The sequence below is a fragment of the Phacochoerus africanus genome, chromosome 4, assembly GCF_016906955.1.
Source record: "Phacochoerus africanus isolate WHEZ1 chromosome 4, ROS_Pafr_v1, whole genome shotgun sequence".
NCBI classification, from domain to species: domain Eukaryota; kingdom Metazoa; phylum Chordata; class Mammalia; order Artiodactyla; family Suidae; genus Phacochoerus; species Phacochoerus africanus.
This window is the reverse complement of record NC_062547.1, coordinates 65,840,141-65,857,210: the sequence shown is the minus strand read 5'-3', so window position 1 is coordinate 65,857,210 and position 17,070 is coordinate 65,840,141. Positions and strand designations below refer to the sequence as shown.

General features: G+C 52.4%; 1 protein-coding gene across 2 annotated transcripts; it reads left to right on the top strand.

The window, feature by feature from the left end:
- The first annotated feature begins 262 nt into the window (after nucleotides 1-262).
- On the top strand, nucleotides 263-16,487 carry YJU2B (YJU2 splicing factor homolog B). Of its 2 annotated transcripts, XM_047776877.1 has the most exons (11): nucleotides 289-337; nucleotides 1,057-1,100; nucleotides 3,216-3,332; nucleotides 5,351-5,404; nucleotides 6,974-7,056; nucleotides 9,062-9,117; nucleotides 10,694-10,754; nucleotides 12,023-12,165; nucleotides 12,249-12,421; nucleotides 15,543-15,681; nucleotides 15,782-16,487. In XM_047776877.1, the coding sequence occupies exons 3-11, from the start codon at nucleotides 3,330-3,332 to the stop codon at nucleotides 16,264-16,266; spliced, it is 1,197 nt and encodes a 398-aa protein (XP_047632833.1). In that variant the 5' UTR covers nucleotides 289-337; nucleotides 1,057-1,100; nucleotides 3,216-3,329; the 3' UTR covers nucleotides 16,267-16,487. The 2 variants fall into 2 exon arrangements, with proteins under 2 accessions (XP_047632832.1, XP_047632833.1); XM_047776876.1 differs by lacking the exon at nucleotides 1,057-1,100 and having other exon boundaries at nucleotides 263-337.
- Nucleotides 16,488-17,070: the final 583 nt, after the last annotated feature.

The window sequence follows — 17,070 nt, the reverse complement described above, 5'->3', positions numbered from 1 at the left end:
GTTCACCCACTCCAACTCCACCGCCTCTTTTAGTGCGAACCGCGCGCTCGGGAGAGCGCTGTCAGAAAGGCGGGCCTTGGATTGCGTCAGGAAAAGTGGGCGGGGCCGAAGGTGGGGCTTCGTGTAGGGCGCGAATTTGGGAAGGGCAGGCCCCGGATTGGTCCACTACGGCGGCTGAAAGGGAGAGGCTGTTCAACACTTAGCCAATCAGCGAGGACCTGCCGCCTCGCCCCGCCTCGCGCAGGCGTCCCTGTTGCGCGAGGAGTTCACCACTCCCCCTTGTGCACTGAGCAGGGACTTCCGGGACGGGCGCGGCGTGACGTCAGGAGGAGGGCAGGTAAGTGCGGTAGGACGGAGGGGCGGGCAGGCCCGGGAAGGGCCGGGGGTCTGTCCTCTGTTTCATTCGGTCTCGGAGCAGCGGAGTTGGGGCCATCCTGCGGGGAGCAGAGGGGCTCTGCGAACGTGGACCCAATACTCGAAACCGGCCCACGTCCCAGACTTGACCCCTGATCCTGGGCCCTGGCCGCGACCCCAGACCCAAATCCGAGCCTGGCCCGTATTATACCTAGTCAGGTTTTCCTCATCGGGAAAATGGGACAGTAAGCCCCTACCTCCCTGGGCCGTGATGAAGATTTTGTAAAATGATGCCTGTTAAACGATTTGGTGTGAGAAATAATCAAAACTACCAACGTTTAATTTGGCGTGAGGAGCTCTTTTAAGTACTTTATTTAACTTACTGAGTCTTGACGGCAGCCTTATCAAGTTGATATTTTTATAAACCCCATTTTGCAAATGAGAAAACTGAGGCTCAGAGAGAGAGAAGCAATTTGCCCCAAGTTAAGCCCCTAGCAAGCAGCAGAGTCAGCATCCAAGCCCAAACCCTATGCCCTGAGCCATTGGGCTTATTGGGCTTATTCTTTCACCAAGGACCAGAGATTTCTATACATCCAGGCAATGGTCCCACTTGTACCACTCGCTGGGGTAATAAAACCATCGAAACTCCTGAAATGGAGAACTTATCTGTGCAATCACTACCCATTGTTATTTCATTTACAGCAACTCCAGAAAGTCAGTCCTCTTGCTGTTATCCCTCTTTACAGGTGAGGAAATACAAGCTCAGGGAGGCTCAGACTTGGGCTGAGGTTACCCAGCCAGTGAGGAGTGGAGCTGGGATTTAAGCCCAGGGAGTTGTGCCCCCAAAACCTGGGTGGGCACTTAGCTCTTTTGTTGGCAAAAACAGTTTTAGTTTGTGGAGCCATCATGGCTCAGCAGTAACAATCCTGATTAGTATCCATGAAGACACAGGTTTGATCCTTGCCCTTGCTTGGTGGGCTAAAGGACCTGGCATTGCCGTGAGCTGTGGTGTACGTCACAGACATGGCTTGGATGCCAAATTGCTGTAACTATAGCATTGGCCACCAGTTGCAGCTCCAATTTGACCCCTAGCCTGGGAACTCCCACATGCCATGGGTGAGGCCCTAAAAAAGACCAAAAAAAAATGCATTTTCAGTTTGGGAGTGACTTTAGGAAAATCTGGTACAGGGGCACACTTTCCAGATAGAGGGTCCAAGGTGGAGAGAGGTTCCAGGGGATGGTGGAACACTTTATAACCGGGGCTTTGCACCCTGGCGCTCACTGCTCTCCCATCAGCTTCTGACCCTGGGCAAGCTCCCACATCCTCATTCATCAACTGGAGAAAATTGTAACATAATACAGAGTAAACAAGGCAGTGATGTCAGACTCAGTGCAGCATGTGTCCCACAGAAACTGTTAGAGAGCCCACAGCTGAGTTGGCAGAAACAAGTAGATACTTCCTGACTCCAGTGCATTAGGCAGCAAACTATACCCACAGGCCAAAATCAGGACACTACCTGATTTTGTGCAGCCTCCCACCAAAGAATGGTTTTAACTTGCTATGGTTGGGGGAAAAAATCAAGGACTTCCCATTATGGCTCAGTGGGTTACGAACCCAACTAGTATCCAGGAGGATGCAGCTTCCATCTGGCCTCATTCGGCACTGCCATGAGTCATAGTGTATGTCGAAGATGTGGCCTGGATCTGGTGTTGCTGTGACTGTGGTGTAGGCCAGCAGCTGCAGCTGCTCTAATTTGACCCCTAGTCTGGGAACCTCCATGTGCCACAAGTGCAGCCCTGGAAAGCCAAAAAAAAAAAAAATCAAAAAGAGTAATATTTTGTGACAGTCATGTAAAATTCAAATTTCAGTGTCCATAGTTTTTGTGGGGATGTGGCCACACCCATTCATTTGCATATCATCCATGGCTGTTTTCTAGCTATGACCAGAGTTGAGTCGTTGGAACAGATATTCTGGCCCTTGATGGAGAATATGTGCCAATCCCTATTCTGGAATACACTTGAGTCCCTCAGTGTCTTTCTTTAGTGTCAAGTTGAACTTCTTTTTACTTGACCTGAAAGTCTCCCCTCCAAATGGGCAGGGAGGGTGGGTGTCTCCCCACCCCCAGTTAAAGGAGGCCTACATTTGGTAACTGTGTCACCCACACTGATTCTTAGGGAACCTCAATCAGTTAGCAGTGGTTCATGAAGACAGCATTTATTAGGAGATGTCTTGGGTGCCGGAGATGAAGCAGTGTGACCTGGTGGAGGACTTATCTGTCTGGTCACAGTCTATAGACTGTAGACAAGTAAGAAGACAGGGTGATATGACTTCAGATCAGTTGGTCAGTTGAAGCTTCTCATAAAGGTGATGTTTGAGCTGAGACAATTCTGAGGTAGTGGGCCTGCACCTGCTGAGCCTTTGAAGGTAGCCAGTAAGTCAGCATGACTGGAACAGAGTGAACGAGAGGGAGAGGGGTAAGAGGTGGGCTTGGAGAGGCAAGCAGGGGCCCCACAGACCATGGGAAGGATTTGGTTTGATTCTCAAAGCGATAGGAATCACTGGAGGGCTTTAAGCAGGAGCTGATATTTCTGATTTATATTAAGAGATCCTTCCGGACCCTATGAGAAGACCAGACCTTGAGAGTCAAGGGCAGAGCCAAGAGCCCAGGGAGGAGATGACCCATACTAGTCCAGGAGAGTAATGATGGCGGCCTTGGAGGGGTGTGAAATGTCAGCTGGGAAATATATGTTGGTGGACAGGACATTCCCTTTCCAAACGCTGCTCCTTGGGTGCCTCCTACGCTTGGGGGGAGGGTGCGCCAAGCCTCCACCACCACACACGGCCCACCCCATCTTCACAGGGAAGCTGTGGACCACCTGCCAGGCCCTCCAGGATCAACACTGCACCACCAGTGTCACATCGTCTTTTCACATTGGCCGTGTCGAAGGCAAGGAGCAAGTAGGCAGTTCCCAGGATGGTGAGTAGACAAGCTGTGCCCATCGGGTTTCTCTGTGGTCTTTAGGTGAAGGGCAGAGGTCCCCAGAGCAGCTCCTTCTACCTCCTGAAAGTCTACTCTCCATCCTTCCCCCAACTCCAAGCTCTAAGGTATTTTCCAACTCCGGATCCTGTTCTTTTAGTACAGTGGGTCTCAAACTCTGCCGAAAATCACCCAGGGAGCTCTTGCTTTTCCCTTTCTTTCTTTCTTTAAAAAATGACGTGAAATTCACCTAACATAAAATTAACAAATTAAAGTATATGATTGGGGGAGTTCCCGTTGTGGTTTAACGGTAACAAACGCAACTAGTGTCCATGAGGATGTGGGTTTGATTCCTGGCCTTGCTCAGTGGATTAAGGATCTGGCATTGCCATGAGCTGGGGTGTAGGTCACAGACACAGCTCAGATTGCATGTTGCTGTGGCTGTGGCATAGGCCAGCAGCTGTAGCTCCGATTCAACCCCTAGCCTGGGAACTTCCATGTGCTGCAGGTGAGGCCCTAAAAAGCAAAAAAAAAAAAAAAAAATTTAAATAAAGTGTATGATTGGGGAATTCCTATTATGGCTCAGAGAGTTAAGAACATGACTAGTATCCATGAAGATGCAGGTTTGATCCCTGCCCCTGCTGAGTGGGTTAAGGATCTGGCATTGCCACAAGCTGTGGCACAGGTCGCAGACGAGGCTCAGATCCACTGTGGCCGTGGCGCAGGCTGGCAGCTGCAGCTCCAATTCAATCCCCCTAGCCCAGAAACTTCCATGAGCTACAGGTGCGGCCCTAAAAATAAAAAAAAAAAACAAAGTGTACAATTCAGTGGCATTTAGTAACATTCACCACATTGTGCAACTACCTCTATCTAGTTCCAAAACCTTTTTTGTCACCCGGAAGAAAACCATAGAACCAATAGCAGTCATTCCCCCAACCCTCAGCCCTTGGCAACCACCAGTCTGCTTTCTGTCTCTGTGGATTTGCCTGTTCTGGGCATTTCACATCAATGGAGTCATGTACCATGTGTCCTTTTGTGTCCAGCTTCTTGCACTTAGCATGATGTCCACATGGTAGCACATGTCAGAGATTCATTCCTTTTGATGCCTGAATAATATCCCATTATATGGATGGACCATGTTTTGTTTATCCAGTCACCCATTGATGGACACTTAGGTTTTTACCACCATTTGGCTGTTGTGAATGAACGTGCTCGGACAAGGATGCGTCTAAACACGTGTCTTCGATGTTGCCTTTGAAAAGCCCTGTGCCCAGGCACCAAGTCCCAGAGCAGGTCCTCTGTCAGGAGAACCCCTGAGGATGGGTTCCTGGCATCCGTAGTTTAGAAACTCTTGGTCATAACACACAGCCAAGTTTAAGACCCACTGCTTTGGTGGATCGTTAAGTCAGTTCAACAGGTGGCTGCCAGCATTTAAAAGAGAGATTCTTGGAGTTCCCATTGTGGCTCAGCAAGTTACAAACCCAACACAATTTCCGTGAGGATTCAGGTTTGATCCTTGGCCTTGCTCAGTGGGTTAAGGATCCGGCATTGCCATGAACTGTGGTGTAGGTCGCAGATGTGGCTTGGATCCCGAGTTGCTGTGGCTGTGGTGTAGGCCGGCAGCTGTATCTCTGATTCAACCCCTAGCCTGGGAACTTCCATATGCCACAGGTGTGGCCATAAAAATTAATTGATTAATCAATAAAATAAAATAAAAGATGCTCACAGCTGGGTAAGCGTTCTTTCCTAAAAACCATGCCTCATTCCCTGTGTATTTGGGAAGTTGCAGTGTTAAATATGTCTTACTGTAAGTCATGGTCCCAAAATAACTGTGAAAGCCTTTGCTCTAGGAGAGCCTGACCCTCATGGAATTTTCCACAGTGACAACAGTGGGTTTCTTCCCCCAAGTTGCCAGTCCCCAGTCAGACACAGAGCCCAGGGCTGTCCTCCAGGATGTCCTTGTCACCTTTGTCCAGGTCTTGCCTCTCTCTGAGTCATGTCTCTCTCCTGCTTTCCAGGGTGAAAGGAAAGGTGTGAACAAGTACTACCCTCCGGATTTCAACCCTGAAAAGGTAAGGGGCGGGCTTCCTTCTCTCCTTGTCCACAATAGCAAAGTGTCCCCACCAGGCAGGGGCCCCCACACACCTTGTCCCTTCCTGGGGTTAGTGACACCCGGTTGCCGAGGGCCGGGCGGCCCCCGGGGTCTCCCTGCTTTGCGTTTGTCACCTGAGTCTCGAGGTGGTCTTCCCTCCTGGGTGGCAGGAGTGGCTCTCATCAGTGACCCATGTAAACGCCAGCCCACCCATTGTGGCATGTTTCCAGCGGAGCCCAGGATGAGGTCCCACACTCGGGCCCTGGGTCACATTCCCCTTGCCTTCCCAGCTCCAGCTCCTCTGGCCTCTTTGTTGTTCCCTCCTTTTAACCACAAGGCTCCTTTATGCCTCTCCCCATGAGGGGTGGGGGGTGGGGGCCCTCCCTGACCACCATTTCATCCTCTATCAGTGACCTAATGTTTTATTTCTCTCCATTGCTCTCATAACTCCCTGAGGCATGGTCCATTCGTTTGCATGTTGTCTGTCTTCCCCTCTAGAGCATCCACTCCTTAAGGGCAGAGACATGCATTTATATCATTCACTGCTGTGCACCCACACTGTGAGTGCTCAGTAAGGCCCCAGTGAACGAATCAGTGAGTCCCAGCTTCGTGGTCCCCAGCACCTGACTCAGGCTCTCTGCATACACAATTTTTCCATAGGTGAAAAGGGGAAACAAAACAACCTGACCTCCCAGAAACACTGAGGGATTAAAATGCTATAACAGGGAGTTCCCACTGTGGGGCCATAGGATCAGCAGCATCTTGGCAGCACCAGGGTGTAGGCTCAATCCCTGACCTGGCACAGTGGGTTAAATAGTCCGACATTGCTGCAGCCGCTATGTAGGTCACAACTGCCTCTCAGATCTGATCCCTGGCAGTAACCTCATATGCCATGGGGTGGCCAAAAAAGAAAAAAAAATAGTAAGATGAGATTAGGCCTACTGGGCAGTTTTGTCATCTCACCTGATCCTCCCCATGACACCTGGAGGCAGTTAATGATCCTTGTCCCCAACTGACTGCTAGGGGAAACACTGGCACAGAAAGGCAGAAAGTGGAGTTCCCATTGTGGTGCAGAAGAAACGAATCTGACTAGGAACCATGAGGTTGCAGGTTCAATTCCTGTCCTTGTTCAGTGGGTTAAGGATCCAGCGTTGCCATGAGCTGTGGTGTAGGTTGCAGATGCGGCTCGGATCCCGAGTTGCTGTGGCTATAGCTGTGGCATAGGCCGGCAGCTGTAGCTCTGATTAGACCCCTAGCCTGGGAACTTCCATATACTGTGGGTATGGCCCTAAAAGGCCAAAAAAAAGCAGAAGGTGAAGTCACTACCTAGGATCACACAGCTCTTTTAGCTCTTAAGTGGGAGCAGAAAGTTTCAGGCTCATGTGTTTAAGATTCCAACCCCACTTGCTTCACCACAGCTTTGGTGCCTCCTGTTTTGCTGTTAACACTCTCAGCAGGACAGGAGAATGAGGCCTCTCTCGGCCTATGAGAAGGCAGGAGTTCCTCCAGCTCATCAGTGCTAACCTGCTCCCTTGTTGTTCCCACACAGCATGGCTCACTCAACCGATACCACAACAGCCACCCACTGCGGGAGCGGGCTCGGAAACTGTCCCAGGGCATCCTCATCATCAGGTAAGGCCCTGAGGACCCTTGACAATTACGTCACCTGGCATCAACCTCAAGGAGAATTCAGCATCCCCTGATTGTGTCCAGTGCTGTAGTGTCTTAATCCCATAAAGCAAAAATTGCTGTTATCAGTCAGCTGTTACTGTGTAACAAAACGATAAGCATGTATTATGTGTTGCTCATGAGTCTTCAGCTCAGCTGGATGCTTCTTCTGGCCCTGGCTGGGCTTAGCTGACCTGGGCTAGGCTATCTCACATGTTTGAGGATTGCCTGCTTGGGGACTGGCTGGTCCATTATGGCATCTTGGTTGGTATGACTGGGCTCTGCTTAAGCGTCTCTCATCCCCAGCTGGCTGGCCTGGGCTTGTACACATGCAGCATCAGGATTTCAGAAGAGAACCAGCAGAGGCCTGCAAGGCTTCTTGAGGTGGAGACCTTGAGCCAGTGCCCTGTCACTTCTGTGTCATCGATTGCCCAAAGGAAGTCATGGTACAGGGGCTGGGGCGGTGCACTCCACCTCTTGACAGGAATTGCTGCAGAATCACCTTGAAGGGGCAGGGATATGGAGGGGATAAACAGTCAAACCAGGCAGATAGCTCTTCCCACAGGGTTCTCTTGTTTCTGCCCAGCACTCTGTGAGTCAGCTGTGACAGGAAGCAGAAGCTAAAAATGTGTGGCCCCAGAAGGGTGAGCCCCTCCTTGCCTCCTTCTTTGCCTCAGGGACTCTGCCCTCAGTCTCTCACCTTCTAGGACTGGGCAGAGCATCCAATGACAAGACCATTAGAGGCAGAAAATGAGTCAAAATGCAAATCCCAGCAGTGGCCTCAGGAGGAGGAGGCACAGAGTCGAAGATCACCTCCAAACTCCTGCCACGCCTCCATGCTCCAGAGCTGACCAAGCTTGCTTGCCTTGGGCCTGCTCCCATCCCTCATCCACTGTGTTTGCTGAACCCACATCTCATCTGTACAGTGTCCTTTGTTTGTTTTGGTTTGGTTTGGTTTGGTTTTTGGGTTTTTTTAGATCCACACCTACAGCATTTGGAAGTTCCTGGGATAGGAGTCAAATCAGAGCTGCAGCTGCCGGCCTATCAATCCCTGCAGAAGGGCCAGGGATTGAACCTACATCCTCATGGATACTAATCAGGCTTGTTACCACTGAGCCACAATGGGAACTCTGTACAGTGTCTTTAATTCACCTCATTATTCATTAATTAATGGGTTTTTTTCTTTTCTTCTTTTTTCTTTTCTCCCCCCCCCCCCCCACACCTGTGGCATGCAGAAGGCCCAGGGCCAGGGATCAAACCCCAGCCACATCAGTGACAGTGCCAGATCCCTAACCCACTGAGCCATCAGGGAACTCCTTAATGGAGCTTAAAAGCTCTGTCACTACTGTTAATGGAAAAGCGGAACTGCATGTCACAAATAGAACTGTAAAAAAAGGAGTTCCTGTTGTGACTCAGCCAGTAAAGAACCCAACTAGTATCCATGAGGATACCAGTTCAATCCCTGGCCTTGCTCAGTGGGTTAAGGATCTGGCATCACCACCAGCTGCATCATATGTCATGGATGTGGCTCGGATCCCATGTTGCCATGGCTGTGGCATAGGCCGGCAGCTGCAGCTCCAATTCAACCCCTAGCCTGGAAACTTGCATATGCCATGGGTGCGGCCCCCCCCTCCAAAAAAAAAACTAATAACAGTACAACTTAGCTAAACTGGAATCAGACACCAGTGCTCCCTGCAGCCCACTTCCCCCTCTGCTGTGGAGCTGGTGTAGCTGACACAGTGGGGTGTAGAAGACAGGGCATCTGCCAGTGGAGGTGCTTGCCCAGCCTGGGTCAGCTGGTCAGAGAGCCATGTGGTGGGCCTGGCCTGGCTGCAGGAGTGGTCACCGTTCTTTCCCCTCCTGTGTGCACGCCTTCTACAGTGTGACTGGCGCCACAGTCACAGGTGTGGAGACCCACAGGGAGAGCCCACGTGGATAGGGACAAACAAGCTGTTTTCTCTTTGTGCAGGTTTGAAATGCCATATAACATCTGGTGTGACGGCTGCAAGAACCACATCGGCATGGGTGAGCTCCTGCCTGCCAGCCCCCACCCCTCACTATTTAGCCGCACAGCCAGCAAACCCCTTAACTGCCAGGTACCTTGAGAGACCATCTCTGCCGGGTCCCCCGTCAGCAATCGAGGAGGAGTCAGACCCCCTTATGTCACTGGTGGGCTGCGGCCGCCTCACACCAGAGCAGTTAGGAGACTCTGGGTTCAAATCCCTTCTCTGCCACTCCCTAGCCTGAGTGACCCTCAGCAGGTGACTAAGCCTCCGTGCGCCTTGGTTCACCCCATCTGTGAAATTCAGATGGTATGAGTGCCGGCCCGCATGACCTATAAAGTACTAAGCGCACAGCTCTTGGCACATGCGAGAGCTGATAAATGTGAACTCCCGCCACCACTGCCCTTACTGTTCCCTTTAGCATTCAGACCCCTGACCTTCCCACAGACAAACAGACAGACATGGGTTTGCATCCCTGCTCAGCAGCTTTGAGGCCTTGGGCCAGTGACTCAACCTTCCTGGCTTCTGTTTCCTCCTCTGTAGTATAGGGATCCTCAGCCCTTCCCACGGCAGCCAGCCCAGGGAATAGCTTGCGCTGGAAACAGGAGCCGTTGGCTCTCAGTGAGAGGAACCAGTGCAAAAAGGAGGCACCAGGCCACCCCACTGCTGAGGCTAAGTAACCACCCCTGAGCACACCTCCTGATCAGACCCATCCAGGGGGGCGTCTGTCCCAAAGGCTACCAGCTGTTCACGGGACAAAAGAGCAGGGCTCAGCCTGACACCACACATGGGTCAACCTCAGGACCATGAACCAAAGCAGCCCTCTAGGAAAGGAAAACCCAGCCAGGCCCCACCAACTGCCACCTCAAGCTCTGTTTTTTCTAACTGAAGCTTTTGCCACCCAGTAAGCAAGATCAAAGAGAGTCGAGAATATATAAACAAGAGTTCCTGCTGTGGTGCAGCAGATTAAGATTCTGATGTTGTCTCTGGGGAGGTGCTGGTTCAATCCCCAGCCCAGCAGTGTGTTAAGGATCCGGCATAGGTCACAGCTGTGACTTGGATTCAATCCCTGGCCTAGGAACTTCCATATGCTGCAGAGGCAGCCAAAAAAAAAAAATATATATATATATATATATATATATATATATATACCAACTCACAAAAAAAGAAACAAAACCTGCATGTTCTCCAGAAAAATATAAAAAGCCAGCCCTTCTCAAATGCCCGCCGAGCACCCAGCCTTGTATGAAGTGATCCATGAATATTATCAGCTCATGCAGTTCTCGTATCAGCCCTGTGCACCAGGTATCACAGCCATCCCTGTCCCAGAGAGGGCAGGGGCAGGTGGCCTAAGGTCATGCAGCTGGTGGGATGGAGCCAGGACTTGAACCTGAGCCCTCTGGGTCCAGCCCACTCTCCTCTGTGTCTTGAGCACCTTTCATGCAGCCAAAACATGGCTCTTTTCCAACTCGACATTCAGTGGCCCCCAGAGGTGTCTCCCCCGCAAGGGAGTGGAATACCACCCCTGTCTGCTTCCACCCCCAGAAAAAATGCCAGGTGGCCTGAGCCCTGGTCTCACTCTCTCCCTCTCCTCTCAGGTGTTCGTTACAACGCAGAAAAAAAGAAGGTTGGCAATTACTACACGACCCCAATCTACAGGTAGACACAGCCTGGTGGGCAGCAGGGTGAGGGGGCTACAAAGGAGCCTGGGCGGGAGGAAAGCTTGTTTCCTCTGCCACAGGTCATTCGCTTTGGGTATCTCCTGGAAACCATCATGGTCTGTCAATTAGGGCACATCTTGCCTAGAACCATCCATGGCTCCCACCTTCCATAGAGTAAAAGCCTAAGTCCAGGAGTTCCCATTGTGGCTCAGCAGTAACGAACCCGACTAGTATCCATGGAGATGTGGGTTCAGTCCTGGGCCTCACTCAGTGGATTAAGGATCTGGCGTTGCCATGAACTATGGTATAGTTTGTAGGACGGGGCTAGGATCACAAGTTGCCATGGCTGTAGCGTAGGCTGGCAGCTGCAGCTCCCATTCAGCCCCTAGCCTGGGAACTTCCATGTGCCACAGATGTGGTCATAAAAAGCAAAAAAAAAGTCTCAGTCCTCCTTGTGATCCACAAGGCCCCGCAGGCTCTGCTCCATCCCCTCCTTCCTCACCTCCTCCCACACAACCCAGGAAGGCTTCCATCCTGGAGCCCTCTGCCTGGAACATCTACCCCGGACATCTCCAGGGCCCCCTCTCCCTCCTTTGGTTTCTGCTTCAGCAACACTCTTCAGAGATGACTTGGCTAAAGTGGCACTCACTGCCCAACACTGTGGTTGCTTATGCACTTGCTGCCCGTGTGGCCCCCACAGAAGGAATGTCAGCCCCTCTGAGAGCAGGTTGGCTTAGCTCACTGCTGTGTCCCCAGCAGCTGGTACCAAGCCTACCAAGAGCAGCCTAGCTCGGGAGGATTTATTGAATGAATGAATGAACGAACAAACGAGCGCATGAATGAACAAATGAACAAGGTCCATACAAAAAGTCAGCGCTGGAGAGTTCCGCTGTGGCTCAACGGGATCAGTGGTGCCTCTGCAGCAGCAGGGACAGGGTTCGATCCTCAGCCCAGCCCAGTGGGTTAAGGATCCAGCATTGCTGCAGCTGTGGCATAGGTCACAACTCCAGCTTGCATTTAATTCCTGGCCTGGGAACTCCATATGTCATAGGATGGCCAGAAAAGGGAAAAAAAAAGTCAATGCTGGGGTGACAGAACCATATCTATCTCACCCATGACTGTACCCCCAGATGCAGTGCCCAGTGTGTAGTAGGTGTTCCTTAAATGCTTGTTGATAACATGCATGGATGGGAGCAGGCAGGGGTCACAGGGCGTTCTGGGACGGACAGTGTCCTGACTCATGCCCACCACTCTCCACCCTCCCAGATTCCGGATGAAATGCCACCTCTGTGTCAACTACATCGAGATGCAGACAGACCCTGCCAACTGTGACTACGTGATTGTGAGCGGCGCCCAGCGCAAGGAGGAACGGTGGGATATGGCAGACAATGAGCAGGTGCTGACGACAGGTGAGCACCGCAGCTAGGCTCTGACCCCCAACCCCAGCCCTTAGCCAGGGCACCGAAGGCCTAGCCGCATCCTTGCCTTGCAGAGCACGAGAAGAAGCAGAAGCTGGAGACAGATGCCATGTACCGCCTGGAGCACGGCGAGGCCGACCGGAGCACGCTCAAGAAGGCCCTCCCCACCCTGAGCCACATCCAAGAGGCCCAGAACGCCTGGAAGGACGACTTTGCCCTCAACAGCATGCTGCGGAAAAGGTTCCGGGTAAGCAGGGCTCCAGCCTGGGTCAGGACCATGGGCAGGCAGCGGGGGCCTGGCATTGCCAGTGGTGGAGCTGAGAGAACGCAAGGCAGGCTGAGACTCAGGTTCAGGCCACACCCCACCACATCCCAGCTACAGGCGGGCCATTTCACCATAAGCTTCCCATCTACCACGTGGGGACTGCGTCCCCACATCACAGTGCACATGGTAGGCATCTAGCCCAGCAGCAGTTATTAAGCACATGGCCCCTTTCCCTGGGGAGTCTGCCCTTGACTTTTAGCTGACTCTCAAAGGGAAAGAAAGCCACAAGCTGAGGCACAAGTGAGACCCAACCCTGCCGAAGAGGGCAGGCAGAGGCCCACCGGGGCACTAACACATTTCTTGGCCCCACTCAGCTGTCCTGAAACAAAATCCGCGGATGGACAGCCCACCCCTATATAATTTCCAGAGTCATTCGTAGAGTCAGTCTTTAAAGAAAGAAAGAAAAAGCTCCCGCTCTGGCACAGTGAGTTTATGATCCAGCTTGTCTCTGTGGAGGCATGAGTTTGATCCCTGGTCCAGTACAACAGGTTTAGGATCTGGTGTTGTTGCAGCTGTGGCGTAGCTTGCAGCTCCTAAAAGAAAAAAGTGAAGGAAAAAAGGGAAAGTCGTCAATGATAAAATGTACAAGACATATCTCGAATTTCCCTAGTGGCCTAGTGGTTAAGGTTTCAATGTTGTCACTGCTTTGGCTCCGTTGTAACTGCTGTGGCTTGGGTTTGATCACTGGCCCAGGAACTTCCGAATGCCATGGGCATAGCCCCCCACACACACACACAAATTGGTTTTAATCTCAGTATGTAAATCCTTGAGCCAGAAGTTCCCATTATGGCTCAGCGGTAACAAACTCAACTAGTATCCATGAAGACATGGGTTCGATCCATGGCCTTGCTCAGTGGTTTAAGGATCTGGCATTGATATGAGCTGTGGTGCAGGTCCCAGATGCAGCTCAGATCCCACTGTGTTGCTGTGGCTGTGGTGTAGGCTGGCAGCTGTAGCTCTGATTTGACCCCTAGCCTGGGAACTTTCTATGCTGTTGGTGCAGCCCTAAAAGACAAAAAAGCTTGGGCCAGACACCTGTGCCTCCTTGTAGAGCTACTGAGACTGCAAGTACAAAGTCAGACTCCCAGAACCCAATGTCCAGGACACCCAGGACATTGCTGTCACTGATGCAGTGGCTACTACACCTGTGCCAAAAATACCTGGTGGAGCTAAGTCACAACGGCGTGGGGGTCCAGGGTCAGATGAACATAATGCAAACAAGTTTTTCACCCTCCCAAGCATCCGACGGGGCACTGGGAAGTCCTTTGGGACATGAGAACCTTTGCCTCTTCCCTCACTCCGTGAGGTAGGCTGGCACCCCAAGACCCTGCAGAGAGCCTGGGCAGCAGCATCCCCAGCAACCCCACGGGACACAAACTCCAGTTTCCTCATCCTGCTGTTCCCGTCTCTTCTCATCTCCTTTTCTGATCATCTGTGGTGGTTATTATTAGGAGTAAAATTGCTGGTTTTCTTACTAATACTTTGTTACTAAAAGCGTATCCCTCTGGCCAGGCCTGTGCCCTGAGCTGTGTGTTCCCTGCCTTCTGGGCATCCCTGCCTGGGGTCTAAAGCCCCTCAAACATAACATTCCCCATTAGTCTCTAACCCGCCCTGCCCACATCCTCCCCCTCTCAGTAACGTAAGCACCTCTGTCCTTCCAAGCACCCTGCTTTGGTTCTTCCTGTTATAACCACCACTTCCCCCTCCCCAGCTGTCAGCAGATTCTGTCAGGCTCTGACCAATTCCACAGCATCCATCAGTTTCCACTTGGATCAGCACAGTCCCTCCACCCTGGTCCCCAGGCTCATGCCCACCACAGCCTATTCCCCTCACATCCACCAGGGGGCACCTGTAAGCACCTGAGTCAAACAACTCACCCCTTTTATGCTCAGAACCCTCCATGGCTCCCATTTACCTAAAATACAAGTCAGAGGAAGTTCTCTGGTGATCTAGTGGTTAGGACTCACTGCTTTCACTGCCGCAGCCCAGGTTCAATCCCTGATCTGGGAACTGAGATTCCCACGTCAAACTGCTGCACTCCATGGCCAAAAAAATAAAATAGAAGTCAAAGTCCTCCCCATGGCCCACCAGGCCCAAATAATCTGCCCCTTTCCCTCCTTGCCCCCATCTCCAACTTCCCCTTTGTTCATTTTGCTCTAGCCACATTGGCCACCTCATTGTCAAGCACACATCTGCCTCAGGGCCTTTGCACAGGCTGTTCCCTCTGCCTTGGAACACTTTTCCACCTGATGCCCACAGGCTCCCTTACTCAGACATCTTCTCCCAAACATGATCTTCTCAGGGGACTGTCCCTGACCCTCCCCTCCACCGCACGCACCACATTTAAAGTTGAACCCTCTGCCCTACGTGCCACTTCTGCCTAGCCCCTATCTCCTTCCCATTTTTTTCCCTATCACTTTGTGTCACTCACCCACAAAGACAAGTGTTTTTTGGTTTTGTTTTGGTTTTGGTTTTTTGTATTTTGTCTTTTTAGGGCTGCACCAGTGGCATGTGGAGGTTCCCAGGCTAGGGGTCTAATTGGAGCTGCAGCTGCCGGCCTACACCACAGCCACAGCAATACCAGATCCAAGCTGCATCTGCAACCTACACCACAGCTCAAGGCAGCACCGGATCCTTAACCCACTGAGCGAGGCCAGGGATCGAACCCGTAACCTCATGGTTCCTAGTTGGATTCGTTTCCACTGTGCCACGATGGGAACTCCTAGGACAAATGTTTTTGTCTGCTCACTCCTGTGTCCCCAGTGTCTAGAACAAGGCCTGGCACCAGAAGGGGTTTTGTAAATATTTGTGGAAAGAATGAATAAGTGAAGGATCCCAGTGGCACACATATTAATGACCATTGATTGTGTCTCTGGTTTATTGACCAAGCACAGTGTGAGGCCCCTTCCTCACACCAGCTTAAAGAGGAAGAAACCAAGATCCTGAGAGCTGGAGGGACGTCCTTCCCCCAGGGTCAGAGGGCATGAAGAGGCACAGTTTTGACACTCACCACCCCTCCCCACCCCCTTTCTCCCCCACACAGGAAAAGAAAAAAGCCATGCTGGAGGAGGAAGAGAGGGACCAGGCACTGCAGGCCAAGGCCAGCCTGGCCATCCCCCTGGTGCCAGAGACGGAGGACGACCGCAGGCTGGCCGCCTTGCTCAAGTTCCACACCCTAGACTGTGCGTGGGGAGCAGGGGGTGGCTTGAGGTAGGGGAAGATGTGGGTGCCCAGGCAGAGGGCGGCTCTGGACCTCCTTCCTCCCCCTCCCTCTCCCCCCAGCATATGAGGACAAGCAGAAACTCAAACGGACCGAGATCATCAGCCGCTCCTGGTTCCCCTCCACTTCCACCAGCACCAGCAGCACCAGCAAAGCCAGCAGTGTCCTGAAGAAGCTGGCCCAGAACCGCAGATCAGTTCCCGCCGCCAGCTCCCCCATCACCGTGGGGCACCTGGGCATTGTGCGGCGGCGGTCCCGGGAGGTTCCAGAAAGCCCCCAGCACATGGCTGAGACCCTCAAGTCTGGGGAGCCACGGGTGCCAGCGGGGATGGCCCAGGACAGGCCCACATCCCCCCAGGACTGCTCTCAGGAGACGATTGAGCCCCCCAAAAACAATGGGCCACCGGGGCAGGAGGGGAGCTGTAGGGACAGGCCCCAGACCCCACCAGGCACTTCCCAGGAAGCAGCCAACCCCCAGGACAAAGCACAGCCCTGTGGCCTCAGCTCCTCCCTCGTGGCTGACTACTCCGGTTCTGAGAGTGAGTGATTCCCAGGACTGGACCCAGCCCGCCCCAGAGGCCAAGACACAGAGGAGGTGCCTCACTGGCTGCAGGCCCGCTGGCCCACCAGCCCACGGAGAGCTCAGTCACCACCCCCTCCCCAGACCTCACCTCGAAGTGATGCTGTTGTCTATTTATTTGGTCCTGGAGAGGGTGTTTGTGCCTTGTGGGACCCCCGACCTCCCAGCATTAAAACCCTGCTTCTTTGCCCCTGCCTCAGGTTACTAGATGGGCCCAGGGACTGTGCCTCCCACTCCTCACCCAACCAAGCTCACCCAACATCTCATCAGCCAGGGCTGATGCTGTGACCATAGACACAGTCCCCACCCCACTTGATGAGGGTTTCAAGGTGGTAGCCGAGGTCGGCTGGCAATCTAGGCAGACTTCCTGGAGGAGGTGGCACAGCTTGAGTCTCAAGAATGAAAATAGGGGAGATCCCGTCGTGGCTCAGTGGTTAACAAATCTGACTAGGAATCATGAGGTTGAGGGCTTGATCCCTGGCCTCACTCAGTGGGTTAAGGATCTGGTATTGCTGTAAGCTGTGGTGTAGGTCACAGATGCAGCTCAGATCCTGCATTGCTGTGACTGTGGTGTAGGCCATCGGCTACAGCTCCGATTAGACCCGTAGCCTGTAAACCTCCATATGCCGTGGGTGCGGCCCTAGAAAAGACCGAAAAAAGAGAAAACAGCTCGGAAACAGCTGAGCATCCACCAGGAGAGTCGTGGCTCACCACCTCCCCCTACACCCCGAGGAAGATCGTTTCACAAGTATTGATAGAGCACTTGCAGTG

Coding starts and splice junctions, on each gene's coding strand:
- YJU2B (XM_047776876.1), top strand. Junction 9,118..10,693: donor CAAGAACCACATCGGCATGG/GTGAGCTCCTGC, acceptor CTCTCCTCTCAG/GTGTTCGTTACAACGCAGAA. Junction 12,422..15,542: donor TGCTGCGGAAAAGGTTCCGG/GTAAGCAGGGCT, acceptor TCCCCCACACAG/GAAAAGAAAAAAGCCATGCT.